This window comes from Archocentrus centrarchus, chromosome 23 (genome assembly GCF_007364275.1).
Source record: "Archocentrus centrarchus isolate MPI-CPG fArcCen1 chromosome 23, fArcCen1, whole genome shotgun sequence".
Taxonomy (NCBI): Eukaryota; Metazoa; Chordata; class Actinopteri; order Cichliformes; family Cichlidae; genus Archocentrus; species Archocentrus centrarchus.
The window spans coordinates 20,181,892-20,204,164 of NC_044368.1; the positions used below are offsets into that span (position 1 = coordinate 20,181,892).

General features: G+C 40.8%; 1 protein-coding gene across 1 annotated transcript; it reads left to right on the plus strand.

The window, feature by feature from the left end:
- The first annotated feature begins 11,922 nt into the window (after window positions 1-11,922).
- Window positions 11,923-18,678, plus strand: net1 (neuroepithelial cell transforming 1). The gene is made up of 9 exons (XM_030720386.1): window positions 11,923-12,201; window positions 14,808-14,915; window positions 15,021-15,182; window positions 15,374-15,436; window positions 15,667-15,840; window positions 15,946-16,203; window positions 16,310-16,480; window positions 16,698-16,884; window positions 16,973-18,678. Exons 1-9 carry the CDS (start codon window positions 12,109-12,111, stop codon window positions 17,413-17,415), a joined length of 1,659 nt encoding a protein of 552 aa, XP_030576246.1. The 5' UTR covers window positions 11,923-12,108; the 3' UTR covers window positions 17,416-18,678.
- Window positions 18,679-22,273: the final 3,595 nt, after the last annotated feature.

A 22,273-nucleotide genomic window follows, 5' to 3' on the forward strand; every position in this document is an offset into this window, starting at 1 on the left:
TGACATCAAACCATGTTAATTTGCTATGCTGGATGCCATTGACCAGTAATACTAACTCCCCCTCTGACAAAGAACAAGCACTTTGAAATGAAAAAAAGGCTTCCAAGCTTTAACTCCAGTTTGACTGTAACATCGGGACAGCGCAAAATCCTTGTAAACCTTACTGAGGTTGTTAAAGCGATAAAGGGGGTTCTAGCAAGAAAATAATTTCAGCCCGGCCCCTGTGTGTTTGTGTGTGTGTGTTTGGGGGGGCTAAATGAAATTAGCTTGTTAATGTTATTTAACATGCTAATTTGGAGAGGGAGGGTGGGGTTCATCTGAAGCAAGGTCCGGATGATGCCAATGGGATGCGGTATGAGGGCTGCCAAAACATGGTGTCGGCAGACTTTTGGAAACCAGGCTATCTCCAAAAGTCACAGAAAAAGTTGCTAAATTTGTCACTTGTGCCTTTTTGGAAAAACACATCACCAGGGGGGTCTGAAAAGTTACTAAATCTAGCAACAAGGCCACAACGGAGTGAAGTGCGCAGGGTGCACACCCGCTCGCTAAATGCAGTGATGGGGAAGTGTTCCGATAGCGAAACAGTGACATTTTCAGTCTGGTGCAAGACGACCTCAGCATGGTGCAGCTCTGGGCGATCAGCCACTGGCTAGAACCTGGGATAATCTCATTGTACATCCTGTATAATGACAATAAAGGCATTCTATTCTAATTAAGGTCAGCATAATTGTGAACATAAGTGGAAGGACGCCAGCTAACCAGCTAAAGGTAAAGTAAGTAAAAAAAAAAAATTGGCTGGTATTTTATAATTTCACAAATACTTTCAGTTTTTTTTTTTTTGTGCATACATTAACTTTAGGTAAATACAATTTAGTGAACATGTCAGTGAACACAGTGTTCTTAAACTCAACCACATGCTTTCATTTTTACCTTCTTCACTTATGTAAGTGCATTTATGTTAAGAGTACAATTTTACTTTTGATTTATGCTTGCATCACAAGTTTGGTCTTAAATTTAATTTCAAGAGGTATTAAGAAGCTCTTAAGCAGTCTTAAACATGTAGAACCTGTAGAAGTCAGGCCTAGATTAGTATTGTTACTGTTGCTTTTAATGACACTTAAACAGATTGGAAAATCTTGAGTGACTGAAGAAAAACAGAGCTACAGCTAGTCTTACCAGGCCCTGTTATTAAAAGCAAAATCTAAAGCAGTCCAAATTAATTTACAGAAAAATAACTCCCATTCAACAGATGTTTTTCTGCAGTCACCAAAGGATTTCACTATATAAATTTCTGAAAATAAAGACCACAGGTGCCTCAGGAGCCAAATGGTTGGTATACAGTGAAGTCCCTTTATTCATTTTTCTCTTCCTTCAGTTGCTGTCTTGAGTTGCTGTACTAAAATCATATGTAACATTTATTAGCCATGATTTAATTTCAGTTTTTTATTTACGTTGTAAGAGCAAACAGGGTTTTGCATTCTTTGTACCTTGAACCAAAAAAAAAAAATGAATAACTTGAGGAAAATCTAACATGGTTAACATGTCAAACTGGTTTGACATGTTAACCAAATCTGTCCCCAGTCACAAAAAAGACCTGAAGCTTTTACATGTTGATACGATCAGAGTTTTAGGGGATTTTTATCACAGTTTACGTCACTGTACAAATTGTGAAATGAATGGGAGGTCATTTGCTTTTGGGAAAGACCTGAACATGCCAGAGTGAGCTTAAATTAATTTCACATTGTGATTTTCACATTTCAGATTTTTTTTTTTTTTTAGTATAAGCAAAGTCTATCAGTGAAGTTCTATAGTTACTTTCCTGCCCATGCAAATGTATAATGAAATTTAAATGCCAAAGAAGGCTTGTCTGGTTTATTGCATTAAAAACATTTGATGACAACAGAAATGGCATTTCTCCAGAAAAAAAAAATGGGTCCTATTCCAGAAACCGGAAAGCGTTTGTAAGCCCTGAGATGAGGGGAAAGTAGGTTTTCGGTTCCAGAATGAACTTAAACTATATTGCCAGCAGTATTCACTCACCTGTCTGAATAACTGAATTCAGGTGTTCCGGTAACTTCCAATTCCCACAGTTGTATAAAACAAGCACCTAGGCATGCAGACTTCTTCTACAAACATTTGAAAGAACGGGTCACTCTCAGGAGCTCAGTGAATCCCAGCGTGGTACCGTGATAGGATGCCACCTGTGGAACAAGGCCAATCATGAAATTTCCTCACTACTAAACATTCCACAGTGGTATTATAACAAAGTGGAAACAATTGGGAACGACAGCCACAAAGCCACGTAAAATCACAGAGTGGGGTCAGTGGATGCTGAGGCGTATAGTGCACAGAGGTCACCAACTTTCTGCAGTCCATTGCTATTAACCAAACTTCATGTGGCCTTTTGATTAGTTCAAGAACAGTGCAGAGAGAGCTTCATGGAATGGGTTTCCATAGCCGATGATCTGCATCCAAATCTTACATCACCAAGTGTAATACAAAGTGTCGGATGCAGTGGTGTAAAGCATACTGCCACTGGACCCTAGAGCAGTGGAGATGTGTTTTCTAGAGTGACAAATCACACTTCTCTGTCTGGCAATCTGATGGATGAGTCTGGGTTTGGCGGTTGCCAGAACGGTACTTGTCTGACTGCATTATGCCAAGTGTAAAGTTTGGTGGTGAAGGGGTGCGGGGTTGTTTTCCAGAAGAACTTTGTGGGAACAGTTTGGGGATGGCCCCTTCCTTTTCCAACATGACTGCACACCAGTGTACAAAGCAAGGTCCATAAAGACATGGATGAGTGAGTGTGGTATGGAAGAACTTGACTGGTCTCCACAGAGTCCTAACCTCAACCCGATAGAACACCTTTGAGAGGAATCGCAAATGCAGTTCTGGAAGAATGGTCAAAAATTCCCATAAACACTCCTAAACCTTGTGTAAAGCCTCTCCAGAAGAGTTGAAGCTGTTATAGCTGCAAAGGGTGGGCCGACATCATATTAAACCCTATGGATTAAGAATGGGATGTTACTCAAGTTCATATGTGTGTGAAGGCAGATGAGTGAATACTTTTGGCAACATAGTGTAAACTCAGGAGTTAGTTACTGAGCCTAACAGGCTCTGAATCTAACCTGAGGGGTATAAGCACCTTGAGGTGACTGTTGTGATTTGGCACTATATAAGTAAAATTGAATTGAAATTGAATTACTACAAACTTTCTGTGACTTAGTTGGCTCGACAAAACCTAAATCCCCAGTTGGAGAAAATGGTTATCACAATGTTGGTGATCATCTATTGCTGTTAAGCAGGACTGTCTGCTTCTGGCTCTGTGTGTGTCACAAAAAATGATGGGTTTTAAAGGTCATGTGACTCTTCTTCCACAGAGGATGATCACTGAGTGCCACCTACTCCAATCAGACATTATCAGATGGTGATAAAATTGTGATTAAAAATCTATAAAGAACATAAAAAAATAACAGTAAAATTTAGGACTGTTCCAAAAAGGACAAGAGATTTATGCCACAGAAAATTGTTAATCTGATGCTTTTAAAATTTTTATTTCAATTTAATTATTTTATTGCTGAGTGCACTCTTGGTGCTGATGTTTATTTCTAAGGTGACAGCGGAACATTAGTTACGAAACTTTAAACTGGATTTATTTAAACATTAAAGATTACATCTCATAGCCTGATAAAGGTGACATGGAAATTGCTTTAGTTTTTTGGCAGATCAAAGTGAATTAATTTTATTGATTAAATTAGATCTGCAGCTATGGTAAATATTCAAAAAAGATAAACGCAGGTCATTTAAAATGAACTGCTCACTGATTTTCATTTTAGAAGTGGCAACGTTTTAATAGTTTAATTGCATACAATATCTACAAAAAACAGCTAAACCTATTCATTGTGTTTACGTGCCATATTAAAATCTGATTTTTTTATTTTTTTATTTTTTTTGGACAAGAACATTTTGTTGAATGCAAAAATAAATAAGGTATGCATACAACCTACAGTAAAATAGTTCTAACAGTATTGTGTCTCCTGGATGTGGTAGATTTGGTTTGTGTTCATGTGTATGTGTTTTTGTCTTTGTGTGTGTGTGCATCTGTGTGCTGGGTAAAATAATTTAGAGGAGCATGTGGTGGCTGTAATGAAGAAAAATGTGCATATCATAATTCTCAGAGCTGAGGTCTATCTGTGTGTTTTTCCCTGTAAAGCTTTTTACAAGAACAAGCGCTGCTGTTCTGGACACTAGAAAAATGTTTTCTTTCATTCCAGTTGAGCTCACCGTCTCAGCTTTGGCTCCGCCTCTTTGACTTTTGCCATTTGTGTGTAAAGCAAACTCCACGTTAAACTATGACAGCATCGTCGCTGCTGCTACTGTGCTATCAGTCTTTTCTATTTTTAGTCACTAATGTGGGTGAAACTACTCGATGAACCATTTCAGCCGTAGATTGAATAGATATTCTGGATGTTTGTCCTGCGTTCGAGTAGCTGCAATTCCAGCAGTGTAAGAGAGACTAAACAACAAATATAAAAACCTTTTATACATTTTCTGAATGACCAAATTAATACACATGCACATAGACGTGTAGTCCCAGCAGAGAATCTATGTTAGCTCTTGCTGTAAATAAGACTGTGAAAGCATGGCGATCCCAGATGACTTTAACCAAAACTCAGAACATAACCTGCTCCTGACCAGGTGATGTGTTCAGTATAAGTCACCGTAGTGATTTAGCCAGGTAAAAAAAACTGACTGTAAGCCTGATGCAGCTTTCTATGCCATTGATGTCACTTTGCAGTATATCCCTCTGCTCACTGGCAGGTTTTCTTCATCATACTTTCTTACTGGCTTGTCTCCTGACTGGCACTCGGTTTCATTTCCTTATTCATAAAGTTGCTATCAAAGCACATAACTTTATTTTTTCTACTTATCACTTTTAGATTCAATTAGTTGTCTATGTAAAGATGGAGATGATGATTACATTGTTTTTGTTATAGTAACTGAGCAGATTAGAGTCAAGTATAAAAATACAGAGCACATCATCCAAATGCCTAAGCTTATCACGAGAAGACATCTAGATGCTTGTTTGTTCGGTGAAGTCAACTTTTAGTTACATAAAAGCCAGTTCCACAATGTAGAGATTTGACAGGCAGAACAGGCCTGGTAGGAAAATGTACCTCACTGGGTGTTAAATGAGCACACCTACTCATATGCACACAAAGATCTGTCAGTGCTGTTCACGCATAGGATTATTGTGTCATAGCTTTAGCTTCAGGGGCATTTTCCTTCTAAACCAACGATGTCATTTCTTTGAATTATCTGATTTTAAAATCCCTCCTGCGGTGAGGAGGGTGGCACTGATTAACAGTTTACAAACAACCCATATCCCCTGTCCTATCTTTTGTCTCCCTCCAGCCTGCTTTTAGTCCTGCACCCTCGTGAGAGGGATAAGCACAGATGTGCAACCTGGACTTCTGTAACCTGTCAGATCAGTTGCTCTGATTTGGCTAAACAAAGCTGATAGATATACTGTTGCTAAGAATCCCTGGGGCCGCTCCTTGATACAGATCAGAGGAAGGCACTCTTTATTATGCTCTGACTTTATTTTCTTTTCTAATTGAGCCAGTTTCCAGTGCAGGATAATCCCCGCACATTCTGCTCCACATGCAGAGGCAGTTGTTAAAGCCAACCATATGGCTGCTGACACAGCGCTACCCTTTGGCTCTCTGTCCAAATGGAGAAAAAACTGTGCAAGTGCTAAACTCTGTTGGTGGAAAAGGTTTGTTTGAGTGTGGTTCGTCTTGTTTTTGCAGGTTTCAGCTGTTTTTCAGGTGTGTCCCTGGCTTAACTCAACAATAAACACTTGGTTCACAGGGAACACTACATTTTGCAAAACAGAACAGAGTACCCATAGACATACAATTATGCTACTAAACATGATGGGTGAAGGAAGTAAATGCAAAAGGTACATTTAAGATCAAAGAAATCCTCCAAAAATGTAATTGCATATTTGGGGTTTTTTTGTATTTCTTAGAAATCCTATTAGTAGCTGCCTCGCTTTGTAATTTTATAAAACTGCATAGAGTGGTGAAAAAGTCACCAACTACCAGTTTAATGTAAGGGGTAGAGGAGGAGTTGGTGTAGAAGTCACCTTATTGCTAATTTGGCATACCTAAATAGAAGTTTATAATACTTGAGTTTTGAGACCAAACTGCATGAGATTGTCTGCATTTAAGCAACATGTGTCGTTTAAATGCAGACTTGGATTCTCTTCTGTTCACATCACGTTGCATCAATTCTCCTCATTGCACACGGTTTGTATGTAATTGTGCCATGCAAAAACCTTACTTCACTTTTGGTTTTGAAACTTATAATCATACATAAAACAGAAAATAGCACAAATAAAATCTATGAATTTTTAACTTGAAGATGTAAAACTGTCCTTTCCTTGAGTTATTGTAGTTTAGAAATGGTGCAAATAGTCAATGATTAAACTAATGATAAAAAACCATGTTTACAAGAAACCATTAATCAATCACAATTCACACGTTATCGGCACAGGCTAAAGGTTAAAAAATTGCTAGCATTGTAAGGAGCAAATTGCCAGGTTGCACCCCAAGGCTGTGCTTGCTTGACACTTAAAACCGAAGAATGTGTTAATTCCAAAGTTTTATGTGCAATTTTTAACAAAAATTAAGCCAAAATACAGACTACAGTCTTACCCTGACTGTAGTTTTGAGAGATATTTGCAGACAGTGACATGAATAAGATAGAAAATACTGGAAATATTGAAAAGTCTGGTTATTTTTGATTCCGTCATTGCTTGGCTGTTTAGAAGCTGGGATTCTCAGTCTGCATCTTTGGTCATCTTTTTTGCATGCTGCATCACATTTGTAGAAATGAGCTCCAGGATGGCAATGGCTCCATCCAGGGAGCATCAGACTTAGTAAGTGGTTCCATTAAGTGTGAAAAGCATTGCCTTCTTTGGCCTTAACAGTCACCAGATCTCAGCCAGATTATTCCAGTATAGACCACCATCAGTACAACACTAAATGATGAAATATCTTTTGAAGAAAGGTGTTCCATTCTTCCCATAGAGTTATAAAGAATTGGAGAATTACTGAAGCTGTACAGATGGTAAGTGTTGGCTCATTTTATTTGTTCTCATCTGTATGTTGTGCTTTAAGTGCATTCTTTAAAAAAATGAGTGAGAAGCTTTTTAGAGATATATTAACTGTTTTTTGTTTTTTTTTAAATCAAAGAAATTAGGTACCAGTCATTGTTACACTTATTTAGAAATATTTAATATATCCAAAATTGCCATAAAGTACCCCTTATCATTGAGTATAAGGGGCATATTAATGATGCCTTCTAGTAAATCATATTGCCCAACTCTTCTCCAGACTTTTAGCACCTTTCTGTTTCCTTTGATGCTCCCCATGTGGTTTGGATTGAGTAATTTAGTTGGAAGGCTTCACCCTGCCCTACACAAGACTGTTCCTGCCTTTTTGACATGCTTGAGTTTCCTGTAAATTATATTCATATAGGTTTGTGCAAGTTAAACTGTCATTCCATGAGCCGGTGTTTAAAAATGATGAAATTAAATCTTACACTTTCAGTTCATTTAAAAAAAAAAAAACACTGCTGAAAATGTCTTTGTCCCCACGTAAAAATGTTTCTATGACAAATGCCTCAAAATTCTCTTGATAAATAGTTTATTGTTTTTTGTTTTTTATATAATCAATAGTTTGTTCTGTGAGTGTATCAGTTTTGTTCTGTTGACGTGCTGGAAGTTTCACTGAGTCTTAGTTACACTGCTGTGTTTGGTAGCAACAGGTCTGCTTTGGGTGTGAACAGTGTCAAAACAAAACTTTAAAAAGTAACCTGAGGATGTCAGTCTGGTTTGTGAACTATGCTTTTCATTGTTTCTACAGGCTGTTGCGTAATTATATCTCTGCCTGCTTCTACTCTCTTTATCTGCAGCTTCAAAAGAGTGGAGGTATTTATACTTTATGTCCTCCGAACAGAAACTTAGATAAGTAGCACTCAAGAACTTTTATTCACACTCTAGTGGGGCCTTGATTTGGAAAGATGCTTTTAAAACATGTACCCTCATGATAACAAGTATTAACACCAGTTCCTTTAATATTCAAATTAGAGAGACAGTTAATGTAGTTCATGAAGGGAAAAAGCTTTGAATGGTTTAATGAGTATGAAGTGATGTGACTTAAATGTAATGGCCTACATTGGCACGTGATCAAATTAATGTGATGGCAGTTTTAATGTCTGAATGAGTGCCTTTAATATAAAAATCAAACAAGCAAAGTCAAAGTTTGTAATATTTTTTGACATAAACAGCATTCTGCTATTACTGTATTAGAACAAGACACCATTAGCTTTTTTAATGTTGGATGTGGGGCATGTTCACAACAGATGCAGTTGTTTTTGTTTTTTTGGTTTTTTTTGGGGGGGGGGGGGTTGCAAACAAGAGTCTAGTAATTTATCAGGTAAGGCCAGCAAGCTTAGTTATCAAGCTGCATCCAGAGATAGCAGACTGCACAAGACAGAAAAAGATATCTGCTAATTAGTGCTAAATATCAATAAAATACTAGAATTTCATTTGACCAAAACTGAAGCACAAATCTCTTGGATGGTCTGTACTACACAGGCCATATCATTTGTCAAATAATTCCATAAAAAAGTGCTCCAGAGAGGTCCAGTTAAATGAATCCAGTTAGCAGCGGTGAGGTCTGGCAGACAACTATCGGCTGCAGCTCTCTGTGTTAATACACGTCAGTCACAGCACCAGTACTGCTAACTTTAAGCACCACACAGTTGCAATGAAGGAGAAAACCTACTGTTTTTGTATGTTGCATTAAACTTGCTGTATTCTGCTCTTAACTAAGAGTCTAAGACTGGGGTTATACTAGCTTGCAGAATCACATGAGGACATCTGCACACACCACAGCTGAGAAGTCATTCTTACTATACTTCATCCATGTCAGCTTGAAGGACATAGTTGTTGGATAGTTGGTGTATTTTGCTGGTGTATTTTCTTCAGAAAATTGGCAAGTATGTGAACACCCACAGAGAGTGTTCACCCTCAAATGATGAACTACTCTGACCCAAATGGACCCTTGCTAACATGGAAACTTAACACTGGCATAGAAGATGACCAACAACATCACTTTCAATCATAACAACTGCTTTGATGAATAAATGAATATCAATCAAAACACATTTTTTAGGGTTTAAAAGAGAGTCCCAACATTTTTGTGGGATCATACAAAGCAGGCAGCAGAAGTGTATAATAACTTTAAAAAAATGAATCTGAGTTTATTGGAGGACTGTGTTTAACAAAAGCTTCAGCTGAAAAATAAGTTTGCACTTGAACTGTAAACACCTTTTATGCAGTGGGTTATCTGCTGGTTTTACTTTCCACAAAATTCCCGCCATCTGATAAACCATAAGGATGATTTACATAAAAAAAAAACCAAAACTTGTAGTCAATATAATGGACAGAAGCCTGCAAGGTTATTTTTCCACAGAAGGAATATATTTTGGGGGAGTGTGTTCTTGCCTTCCGTTTGCCATTGTAGACATGCCATAGGATCAGTGGTGAGGAGGCACAATATTGAAAGTTCACTTTCGATTTCTGCTGGTTTCCATCAGCAGAGGGCAGTAGCACCTCCTTGGTTCTCTTGCTTTGACTCACTCAGCAGTATTTCTCTGCCTGGAGGTGCCTGCTTTATGCCTTTCTGAAAGCTGTAATTAGACTCTGCGTGCTCTGCACTCACGGCTGCTGATATGAAGGTTAAGTTGAGCTCAGCCTCTTCGGGCCTCAGGGTTGTCTGTCCCTGGCACGATATAGGTTAGACAAAGGTGGACCTCTGAGCAGTGCATTATTCAGCCTGTTCCACAGCTCAGCAGGCTGCGCTCAGACAGGCTGTGTGGGTGTGTTTTGGGAGTCACGGCTATACTCCAGCTGCACCTCTGTCTGACTAGGGACGGAGAGGCCAGGCAGGCCTCACCATGTTGTGTTTACAGGGTCTGAGCCAGACATTCGACTGATTCAGCCTGAGGTCTCCCCATAAGCATGAGTAACAGCAGGACTGCACACAATGTCTTCCACAGGCACCCACAGACTATACGCAGACAGATTTAGTTTTTATTAGAGCCTATGTGACTCTTCAGTCTGCATATTTTTTCTCTATGCTGTCTTATTTCTCATGCAAACTCAATTCTTGATCATTTTTGACCTGAGACTGAAGTCACTTGATCCCACATGATCCCACTCCACTTTGTTTTGAGGGCTGCAGCAGATGAACACTCCTGATTCCTGCATCAACAAACCCAAAGAACAAGGTGTTAACATCTAGACACCTCCATCAGACAAACAGCGCATGCATAAAACTGCTGGTTTCACGCCTCAGTGTTGACCCAGGTGGATGAAGAAGAGTCCATTTGCCCAGGCAAACACAGGCAAGTGTGGTTGTCCTTCAGCCCCGGTTGCATCTGCCTGCTGATAAAAATTTCACTTTTGGATGTACACTCATCCATGAGAAAGAGCCACAGGTTTGGCTTCTGTTTACTTCTTTGTCCTTAGTGAAACTGGCAGCATGTTCCTACCCCCTACCTTAATTAAATCAATCGACATATGGGCAGTATTGGTACCCTGCCCCCCAGCCCCCCACCGCAATGGTACTCATTATACAGGTTTCAGTTTAAAGATCTGGCTGAGTGTGTCACAGTACCCCTACTATTGATATTCAAATTGACCACTTCCCCCCCAATTTAGCTGGTGAGACTGATAAGATTTTCAAACCAAAAGTACAGAGCAGCTTTGATTAATTACTTTGTAGTTTGTTGATTGAAGTATATGACCCAGAATCAGTCATTAACATTTGAAACTAAGAGTTTGCTTATCAGTGTTTCTGTCAATTAGGAATATAGCTGAAACTGTTGTTTACAATGACATTGATTCGTATCTTTGGTTTAACTTTCTTTTTGTTGTCATTCCCTCTTTTCTGCTAGAATTTTAAAAAATAACTATCATAAAAAGTTACTGTTTTAAAGTCTTTCAGCCCCTCATCAAACTATCTTCAGATGAAAAGAACCTCAAGTGTACAAATTACTGAAACTAATTCCCAGGTGAAAGGACCTTGAGACTTATGGGATGAAATAAAACTTTTCCCCTGCAATGAGTGAATATTATTTGCTGCCGCTGGCAGTCATCATGATTAATTTGTTGAAGATATTTAGCTAAGAAAAAGTTGCTTTTAGATAAGTGTATGTATACACTCAGTCATCTATTTGATGATATTCAGTTTGTCAGAAAGTGGCCAGCATATGCACCAATGTATTTGCCAAACAGTGTTACTGAACAGCCCTGCTGCCGTCATCAACCCTACTACTCAGTTAACTTTGGATTTAAAAGTACAATCTGACAATATAAACTTAATATACAATAACTGAATCAATTATTTGTCTCAGAATCATTTCAAGATAACTTCACGGGTAATTACTGTCATTACCTCGTCTGCAGCAAATCATACAGCAGTAAATGTATTGCAGCTGTTTAGTAGCCAGTTGCCACTAATGTTTATGCAGAAATGTGTCTTTAACTCACTGAATCTCTCTTGGTCAGACTTGGTCATGTTTCCAGAAAGAAACCCATACTATGAAAGTGGTGTGCAACTTTCATATTCCCTCATGTGTCTAGCCCATTTAGCAGTAACGTTTGCCCATGCTCTTTAAAATTCAGAGTAATATTTTCACTCCGAGTGGATGGAGCAACAAAGCATGTGGGCAGCTTCTCCCTTCTTCCAGGTAAACCCGATCTCTCTTGAAGCAAGGCTCCTCCCCCTGTGTTGTGTGTATAAAGTCCTCCCTTCCTCACTCTGCCTCAGACCAAAGTTCAGAAAGTGTGTGAGGGCAGATATCAGAGAGCCCCATGTCACAAGGGAAGAAGGCAAACAAGGGGAAGGTGTATTTATTTAGTTTTTACTCCTTTGTAGCCCTTGATTTTCTTCATCTTTTTTCTCTGGTGTGGATTACTTGAAGCTAATTCGCCAGGATTAAAAGGATACTGTGTTTTTACTGAAAGCTATGGTGGCTTACGATGAAGTGGGTAGCTTGGTGCCTATCAAACGGACTCTGCAAGTGGTAGACTGCCAGAACCAGGCCAACAAGGAGTCAGAGGTGAGATGGCTGAAACTACAATCTGTAAATGTTTGACCAGAACTCCTTGACATGAAGTCATATCTTGGTGTTGTGTGTCACATTGTGAGTGAATCAGCACCTAACCCTGTTTTCTTTATCTCACTTGGGCACACAGTATTTGCAAGTGTGTGTGTGTCAGGAGAGACTTTGACCTTTGTTCCTGGGCACTTAGAACAGTGCTTGAGATACTGTCTAACCCAGAAAAGTTAATCATTTGATTGCACTGCACCTTTTTGAAGTTGTGAACAGCAGAATGACCTTCCCAATCCAGTGTTGCGTATTCCCCTTCTTGTCTCACATGTATCCCAGCAGGCAGCTGAGTCTCAGTGGGAAATGAGGAGATCAGACCCATGGTCAGCAGACATAGGAACAGTGAAACAGCAGGGGGATATGTTCTCAGTAAACAACCAAGCGTTCAACAATAATGACTTTTTAAAATTAAATCAGCTAATATCAGGAAATCCAGGTCTTCTCTGTGTACTTGTAAAAGTTATTACTTCACCTCCCTCATTTCCCCTTTTAAGGCTTCTTTTGGAGGAGAACATGTGGTTTCATTGACAGTAAATTGCTTCATAAAGGAGAAGTCCGAAAACACTTCATAAAGTGACTCCTCTTTCCCAGAACAGCCTAATTTAAAACCCTGTATTTTGTACTCTGTGCTGACTTTCTAATGACCTCTTTGATTTATACTCTGCCTATTTTCTTTCCCTATCAGCTCAAGCTGCACTATAATCACAGGGACACATCTGGAGTTTTAGCTCACGGCACACACGAGGTTGCATCAAAGGGAAAGCATGGGGGGGGGTTGAGGTTATAATCTTAGGTTGGAAGTTAAAGGAGGCTGCATGTATATTAAATCTGTCTGGAGGGTCATTGTTGCACTGACTGTAGTATCCAAACTCCAGATCTGTATGGTTCCCTGAAGCAGCCTGACTGGCTTTAATGCCACAGGGTTAGCCTGCCACAAATAGCAACTTTCCCTGTTTAACTGCTGATATACAAAGAGCAGGACTAGTGGCCTTTTGTTATTCTAGGGCCAGTCCCCAAAGGACAGGAAAGACTTCATGGCCAGCATGCTTTTGCGCTATTGACTTTGTTTGTTGTTGTTGTTGTTGTGTTTTTGGTTTTTGGTTGTTTTTTTGTTTTGGTTTTTTTTTTGGGGGGGGCTTGTTTTTTGTCTACAGTATGGTCAAAACTTTGAGGTCAAGACTAGAGGCAAGTCTGGTACCCACAGACAAGTAAAACAATCTTACATGTAGACAGACCCACGGTCAAAGCAGTTGATATGTGGCATCTCTTTACTGGCCCCTACCACTTGAGGGCTTGCTAAGTTCTCTGTGGAGATCTTGACCACAGTAGACCATGACTGTACCACAGCCACGGCAGCTCTCAGCCCACAGCAAACTGAGCAGATCTGTTCCACAGCTGCATCCGTGGGGCCGGGAGCCTCAATGGCTGCACTGTTTTCCCACATTTGCTGAGCCAGGATAAAATCCCATTTGGCCTGAGTCAGGGGAAACAGAAGCAACTTCTACCAGCATTGAGTTTAGTTCCAGTGGGCGAGCCTATATTACTGTGAAGTCCTTAAGATGTCACATGTATTGCAGGGAGTGCAAACTTTGAAAATGCAAATTGTAGCAGTGGTACAAGACCACATCCACTGCTCTTTGATTCTCTTTTCTTCCAGCCTCAGGGCTGGGTGAGGAGTTGTGAGTGGGTCGGTGAGGAGGTGTGTGTGTGTGTGTGTGTGTGTGTGTGTGTGTGTGTGTGTGTGTGTGTGTGTGTGTGTGTGGTGGTGGGGGGGTTACCTGCCCCAGGTGTAGTGCTCTCTCACGCAAGGCTTGTTGAAGAGCCTGTCTCAACCTGTGGCCATAAATTTTGTGGTGCGCCCCCTGCAGCGCTTTACTGTGTAAACACTTGAGAGTGGCAGATTCACTGTATTTTCCACTGCTCCTTTTTTTTTTTTTTGACTTCTAGCAGTGGTCTGTTTCACTGAACAGTCCTGGCACGCTGCCACACAGCTCTGTCTCTGGGAATGGCAGTCAAGACATCAGGAATCATTTATCACACTTTGAGTGATGGAACAGATCCACTCTGCTACTATCTGTTCTGACAACAGCTAAAACTCAAGTACAGAGTATATGAGGGGAGGGACATTGAACAGCTGAGAAGCATGGTCTCGTGCATTCCTGGCATTCCTCCAGACCCCCCTTCCCCTCCAGATCAGCAGTGAGAAAGGGTCTTTGTGCTCAGTGGGCTGGCCTGGCTCAGGACTCTTCACATGATGGAGCCAACAGCTGCTGGAATGGCTTCCTCCTCAGTATCTCTATGTCTGCTTCTCCGCCAGTCAGTCTGACTGCGGCTCGACCTCGGCTCCAGCTACTTGCCTTAAAGTGGGGACTAGAGTTCATAACTAGGATTTATGACTTGACTTGATGTGTTTTGTTATAAGGAAGACTTTCTGCTGAGGTGTTAGCATTACTGATTGATTCGTTCTGATCTGCTTCTCTCAGACTTTTTTCAACTATGAGTTATGATAAAATGACTGCATGACTAAGCTTTCCTTCTGTTTTTCCCTTCTTCAGGAACCCAGCAACAAGCGTGTCCGTCCTCTCGTCAGGGTGACGTCGCTAGCCAACCTCATTTCTCCAGTAAAGAATGGGGCCGTCCGGCGCTTCGGCCAAACCATCCAGGTAAGCTTCCAATGGCATTCAGTAGAAAGAGAACTCATTTGAGGGCAAGGTTCACCTCTTTCAACATGTCTGACGTGTTGTTTTTTTTTTCCCCCCTTTCTGAAGGCCTCTTTCCGGGGCGATGGCAAGTCGCCGGGCGTGCCCCAGAAGCCTTGCAAACCAGCGGTTCCCACACCACCTAAAAGGAGGAACAGCACCTTGTGGTCAGAAATGTTAGACATCCACCAGAAAGGAACTTTCTCCACCAAAGAGATCAAGCGGCAAGAGGTGAGAAATCACCACCATGTAGAGCCTGGTTAGGAGGTCAGAGCACAGCCCAACATCTAAAAGCTGACCTCTGTTATTTGTCTAAACTTTTGGATTTAGGCTAATGGTTATCACTTGCAATAATATAATGATGTCCTGATTTATGTGTTTTACTAAAAAGTATCTCTCTGTGCCTCCTCCCTTTTTTTCAGGCCATATTTGAGCTGTATCGTGGAGAACAGGACCTGATTGAGGACCTCCAGCTTGCACGCAAGGTTTGTACTTTTAAAAGCTCTGAGGCAAAGGGAGTTCATATAAAGCAAACAGATTAAATCAAACTCTGGCAAGCTTGAAACGCAGCCCAGCCAAGAGCTATAAAAAGACAGGAATTGTTCCTCTGTCTTTTTTTGTACCCCTAAAGCTCTTCACCAAGCTATTCTTAGTAGCCACACCCATTGTTCCGCCTGGCTCTTATTTGACCATTTTCACTGTGTTCCATCCATAGGCGTACCATGACCCAATGCTGAAGCTCTCAATTATGTCAGAGGAGGAGCTCACTCACATTTTCGGCAACTTGGATGCCTACATCCCTCTGCACGAAGACCTTTTGACCCAGCTCTCCAAAGCCACAGGGCCAGATGGGACAGTGGGTCAGATTGGACAAATTGTTGTTAGCTGGGTAAGTGTCACTTACTTTACTGAGTCACCAGAAACTTTTATTCTAGTAAAACTGTATTTTAAATAAGCATTGTAGATTGCTAAATAGTCCCTTCTTCTTTTGCAGCTGCCCAGGCTCAATGCCTACAAAGACTACTGCAGCAACCAGCTGGCAGCCAAGGCACTGCTGGACCAAAAGAAGCAAGACCCACGGGTGCAGGACTTCCTGCAGCGCTGCCTTGAGTCACCTTTCAGCCGGAAACTGGACCTGTGGAGCTTTTTGGACATTCCCCGATCCCGACTGGTCAAGTACCCGCTGCTGCTCAAAGAAATCCTGAGACACACTCCACCAGAACACCCTGACACTGCCAGCCTAGAGAAAGCTGTAAGTCCATGACACATGCTTGTTCAACACGGGGAGCAGCGTTATTTTTTGATTGGTCCATTATAATGCTGATCCCAAATATTAATTAGGTTACTTGTGTGTTCAGATCACTATCATCCAGGAAGTTTTGTCTGACATTAACATGAAGAAGGGGGAATCAGAGTGCCAGTACTATATTGACAAGCTGGAGTATCTGGACGACAGGCAGAGGGACCCTCGCATCGAGCAGTGCAAAAGCCTTTTGTGTCACGGGGAGCTGCGCAACAAGAGTGGCACGGTGAGCAAACACACACTTCCAAGTCATCCCACAGTGTCCCTATTTACACATTAACACAAGGCTTATGTGGCAAACAAGCCAGACTATGTCTGCTTTAGAGACCTGCCTTTGATTTTTTTTTGATATGTACAAACTTCTTCCAGAGAAAAATCTGATGGTGGTTATGTCGGATAACAGTGCTCTGGTTTGAATTGTTTTTTTCTGTAAATCCTTTCAGAAGCTTCATGTATTCCTGTTCACTGACCTGCTGGTCCTGACCCGCTCCGTCACCAGAAATGAGCGCCAGTGCTTCCAGGTGTACCGACAGCCAATCCCAGTTCAGGACCTGGTGCTGGAGGACCTGCAAGATGGAGACGTCAGAATGGGTGGTTCCTTCAGAGGAGCTTTCAGCAATGCAGACAAAGGTAAGGCTTGTCTTAGAAAGTTTCCACGAGTAGCTTGACAAGAAGTTTTCTCCCTCATTCCTAATTTATTTTCCTGCTTCCTCTGCAGCCAAGAACATTTTCCGGGTACGTTCCCAAGACCTGAGCCAGGCACAGTCACACACTCTGCAGGTCAACGATGTCTTCCACAAGCAGCAGTGGCTTAACTGCCTCCGTAGCGCCATTTCCGTCCACCGCCCCGTGAGCGAGCCCCCCACACCAAGCCCACTCACAAGTGACACCCGCTCCAAACGCCGCCCTTCCTCCATTTCTGCCATCGTCCGCATGGAGGAATCAGATGAGAACTGCCCACAGCCGGGCTCTCAGTCTGCCCCTGCCTCACCGTGCAATAGCACAACATCCAGCCCCACCACAACGTCCCCTTCATCTCACTCCTCATCTTCGTCCACAACGTCTGTGTCATCGACGTCAACCTTATCCATATCACATAAAACCAAAAAGGACAAGAAGTCTCTGTGTTCTTTAGGGAAGAGAAAAGAGACAATGGTGTGAAGTGAGGTGATGGGAGACAATAGACTCACGGATGGACATTTTTTTTTCTGTACATAAAAATGGCACGGAGAAGCATGGGACATGTATTTATGTGTGTCTGCGTGCGTGCATATTATTACAGCAGTGTTCTGTTACTGTCCTCCTTGGCAGCTATTTACCTTACTCCTCCATCCAAGTGCATCCCGTAGAGACATAATATTCTGGAGAGATGCACATGGCTTCCACCAGCTCTTAAAGGGAAGCACGACAAGAAGTAAACCCACGGTTCACACTTGAAATTATCGGTGTGTTGCCAGTTTGCTGATTTCCTGAAGAAAGAGGTGGTGCATCAGATCCTGTTTACTATTAATTTGATATTTAAGCATTCTTTTAGACCTTTCTTTGGGGGCTAATGAAAGTTTTACATTTTTATATTTTAAAATCTATAGTAGTTTTTTTTTTTTTTAGTTATTGTAAAGCAACACTGCTTTAGCTTTTAGGGCAAGTTATTTGAACATTTGAACATTTTTAAGCAAAAGACAGCAAATCCCCCAAAAAGTGAGATGTACCACACATAGCTACAAATTTCTGTTATAGTCTGATTTTTAGACTAATCAGAAGATGTCTTATTTTTATACATTCCCTTAATATCAAATGCTAGAACCCAGAAATTATTTTATTTTATTTACTTCAGAGGCATTAATTTAATTACAGAACAGATTAGAGGTCAGCCGTTAAATCCTGTTGAAATCATATCAGAGATGAGATGATGAGTTTTGTTTTAAAACAAAATTTTGAACTGAGCCACGTTGGTTTTTTAAAAAGCTGACTCTTCAGAATGAGACCGATCACTTTTCAGTGTAGGATCTTGCATGGAGCTTTAGTTGTGGACACTGCTTGCACCGGTAGAGGCAACATGATATATGTACCTGTCCTGAGGGACGGGACAAAGAAATGTGTAAAAAGACTGAGTGATGATGAAAGTTGTTGAAGGCTGAAGCGAACAGAGACAAGATGGATACCATGGAATGTTTTAGGAACTGAATCGGTGAGTGTAGCGTGCAACTCCATCGGCTGGTCAGGTTGATAGGAAATGTTGCTCGCAGATGGAAAGAAATGAAAGGAAAACATATGTAGGGGAAGGGAGATGAATAAGGTTTTTGAAAGCAAGTACGGATTTGTTGGTTGGTGAAATGAAAACAAAAGAGAAATGGGCAATTCATTGCCACATATTTTATGTAATTAGAAGAACAATAAAGATCTGTGTAAGATTTGCAACTGAAACTTTGATTCCATGTTTTTATTATTAACTTTGATTTGAAACATGAACTCAATATTCAAACATTCTGGAAAATGTACTTTTTCACTTGCCACTCATATCTGGTGTTAAATATAAAGCTATTAGGTGCGCTTATTAATGTAGCTGGCCAAAAATGGGAAAGAAGGAAGCTGGCCTAACGCTCTCTGAAGATGACCAAATCTCACTAAATGTTAAACGGACTGGTACTTCTATAGCACTTTTCTACTCTAATTGAGGACTTTATGCTACAAGTCTCATTCACCCATTCCTTTCAACCCAAGCACCACAGACTCACAGGCTGCTGAAGGCAGCTTGACATTTATTATCTTGGCCAAGGATACATGCAAGGTGGAGAAGTCAGGGATTGAACCAGTGAGCTTCTGATTAATAGACAACCCAGTCTAGCTTCTGAGCCACTAAACTTCTTTATTTAGTACATAAAAAAAAAACTCCTAATGCTAGAGCCCATTTTTTTGTGTTTACAATCTTTAAGGGGCTGACAGTTTTTAAAATTAACTGACTTCCTGTTTAGCAAAGCTAACTGGCTACAAGTGCCAAGCTAAGCTAAACCAGGAGCTTGCAAAATTGCTCAAAGACAACAGGCATATAGATTTCATACTAAACTAAAATAATTAACTTTCTAAATTAAGCAAAACTAAAATAATTAACTTTCTAAATTAAGCAAAACTAAACTGAATGCTAGTTTTCACCATAAACTAAGCCGACCAGCTATTTTCAGACTTAATTGAACTAAACAGTTCTGAGTTTTCTAGGCTCTCAGTCATTCAGGTCATGGTAGACTTCTCTCATTTTTTTGAAGATGGGGTGGCTGTAGCTCAGTAGGTAGAGCAGGTCACCTACTGATCGGAAGGTCAGCGGTTCGAATTCTGGCTACTCCAGGCTACATGCCAATGTATCCTTGGGCAAGATACTTAACCCCAAGTTGCTCTCCGACCGTTCTGTCGGAGTATGAATGCGTGTGAATGTTAGTTAATTAAAAAGCACTTAGCTTTGTAAAAATGGAAGTGCTTGTATGAATGGGAGTGCATGGGTGAATGCAAACAGGCTGTATAAGCGCTTTGAGTGCTCATACTGAGTAGAAAAGCGCTATATAAGAACTAGTCCATTTACCATTTCACGTCTCATCAAAACCAAAAGGTGGAGAGACCCAGGTATTTAAACCCTAGTGGGGGTTGTCCCCTTTGGAGATGTCACTGACCTACTATTGATCTTGTGCATCATCACATAAATAATAATGACGTTTTGTCCTTGGGATGAACTAGTTTTTATCTTGGGGTGTGACTGAGTCTGAAGTACGCTGGAATGTCATGTTTGGAGAAAATGCTCCTGAGATTTCCTGACAAATCTGCTACATGACACAGTGTTGTTCCAGTTGTCCTTCTCTTTCTCCCTAGTGTCTGACCTTCTTTCTTGTGCATCTTCACTGATTTGATGAAGGCTCAGCTGGGATAGCAACATGTTTTAAGAGGTTTACATGTCTGTGTTCCTTTTTTCCCCCTTCTGCCTTAGAGGGAACATTTTCCACTCAGCGTTGCAGGGTCCTGATCACCCTAAGTTTGTGTTCCAGTGGGTGGTGGGAGTCATCAAAGAATAGGTGTGTGTGTAGGCTTCTAGTAAAGTTTAATGTTGAGGATTCCATCTTTCTTAATTAGCACTGCACAGTCAGTAACCTGTTATCCTTGGTATCCTCCCTGGTGAACTTAATGTTTTCATCCACTGAGTTAATGTGACAGACGAAGGCTTCTGCTTCTTGGCTTTTGATTTTGACCCAGGTGTCATTCACATATCTGTACCAGTGGCTAGGTGCCATCCCTTTGAAGGAGCTGGACTTTCCACTTCCTCAGTGGTTGGCTACAGTGGGTGACACTGGGGAGCCCATGGTGCATCCGTCTGTAGAAACCCTCATTTGAAATTTTTTTTTGAAATACATTCCTGATCAAAATCTTAAGACCAGTTAAAAAATTGCAAGAATTTGCATTTTGCACTATTGGATCTTAAGAAGGTTTGAAGTCGAGCTTCACAGTACTAAAAGAAGAAATCAGCCCAAGAGACAAAAACTTTTGAGCAGGGAATTTCTTGAAAACTGCATTTACACTCAAACATGATTTTTTCAGCTGATCAAAAGTTTAAGCCCACAGCCTTTAAAAGCCAAAAGCTGTGCAAAAATTTGGATTCCATGTCATTTTCTGTCAAGTCTTTACACTGTCAAGACCTCCTGATGGCAAAAGCAAAAAAAGCTCACTGACTTTGAACGTGATAGGATTGTTGAGCTGCATAAGCAAGGCCTCTCACAACGTGCCATCGCTGCTGAGGTTGGATGCAGTAAGACAGTCATTTTGCATTTTTTAAGTGATCCTGAGGATTATGGAACAAAAAAGTCAAGTGGTAGACCCAAAAAAATTTCACCAGTGCTGAGCTGCAGGATCCGATTGGCTGTCCGTCAAGACGATCCTCTACCCAAATTAAGGCCATTACTGGTGCTGACTGCAGCCCAATAACCATCAGAAGGCATCTGTGAGGGAAGGGCTTCAGAAACAAAAAACGTCTTCAAAGGCCACGTCTTCTTCAATGCCACAAAATTGCCTGTTTGGACTTTGCAAGGGTGCACCAAACATGGGACATTGAAAGGTGGAAGGAGTGTATGTGGTAGTAATGCAGAAGTCCAACAGTGTGTAAATCTGACTGGGATAAAGCTGGTAAGATGTAAGGAGCTGTCTTGCTTTAGTCATTTTCAGACTGTCTCCACTGCCTCAGTTAGGCATACAAGTGAAAAATGAAACCACATCAGAGGACACTACGGTTTAATCTGGATTCAGTGTAACCAGCTATGGGCTGTGCTTTGTGGTGAATGGTCGGGCGCTCGTGTCTGTGTAGGCCTACATAGAAACCAATTAGATTTTTTTAATCTCATTTTCAGCCAAAGGACACATATCATATTTCCTATAAGATCTTATTTATTTTAATCATATTTCAAAATAGCATGCATATCATTGGAATGGGTGTCATGACTCATAAGACACTGAATAGAGGAGTGCCCATTGCAAAAGCAGAAGGAGATGCCTTTTAATTTATGACCATGTTTAACTCTTAACCAAACAGTTAACTCCATGCAGGTGCCAAGAGAAACATCTCCAGTGAAGAAATTTGTCAGCCTGCTTTCATAAACTGTGACATCCCCAGCTTGTCCTAGCTGGTGATTTGTTGCTTCTTTAGAGGAGAAACATTTGGAAAGCATAACTAAAGGCTCACAATAGCCTCCCATATTTTTTTAAGAACAGATTCAAATATTCAAAGATGAAGGGCTCACTTCACACTGATTTGTGATAATGAAGGGTAATTAAAGTGATAACTACAGAGAAAATGAAAAGAGAAGGCTTCATTTTAGGCATGAATATGAACTGTTTAACTGTGAGACATTAAGTATTGGACCAAGGGAAATTATGTTCTCCTTTAATTTGTCCACTTGGCAGAAGATGCTGCTCGCAATTTTACTGAGTAATGGTCTTATGTCTTCTTCTTGGAGCATTCTCTAAACATTCGCTCACGCTCTCCACACAG

Excerpts from the sequence above, each read along its gene's own strand:
- net1 (XM_030720386.1), top strand. The coding sequence starts at position 12,109 with ATGGTGGCTTACGATGAAGTGGGTAGCTTGGTGCCTATCAAACGGACT. Across the intron at positions 15,183-15,373 it reads AAGAGATCAAGCGGCAAGAG|GCCATATTTGAGCTGTATCG; the intron begins GTGAGAAATCAC and ends CCTTTTTTTCAG. Across the intron at positions 16,481-16,697 it reads TGCGCAACAAGAGTGGCACG|AAGCTTCATGTATTCCTGTT; the intron begins GTGAGCAAACAC and ends AAATCCTTTCAG.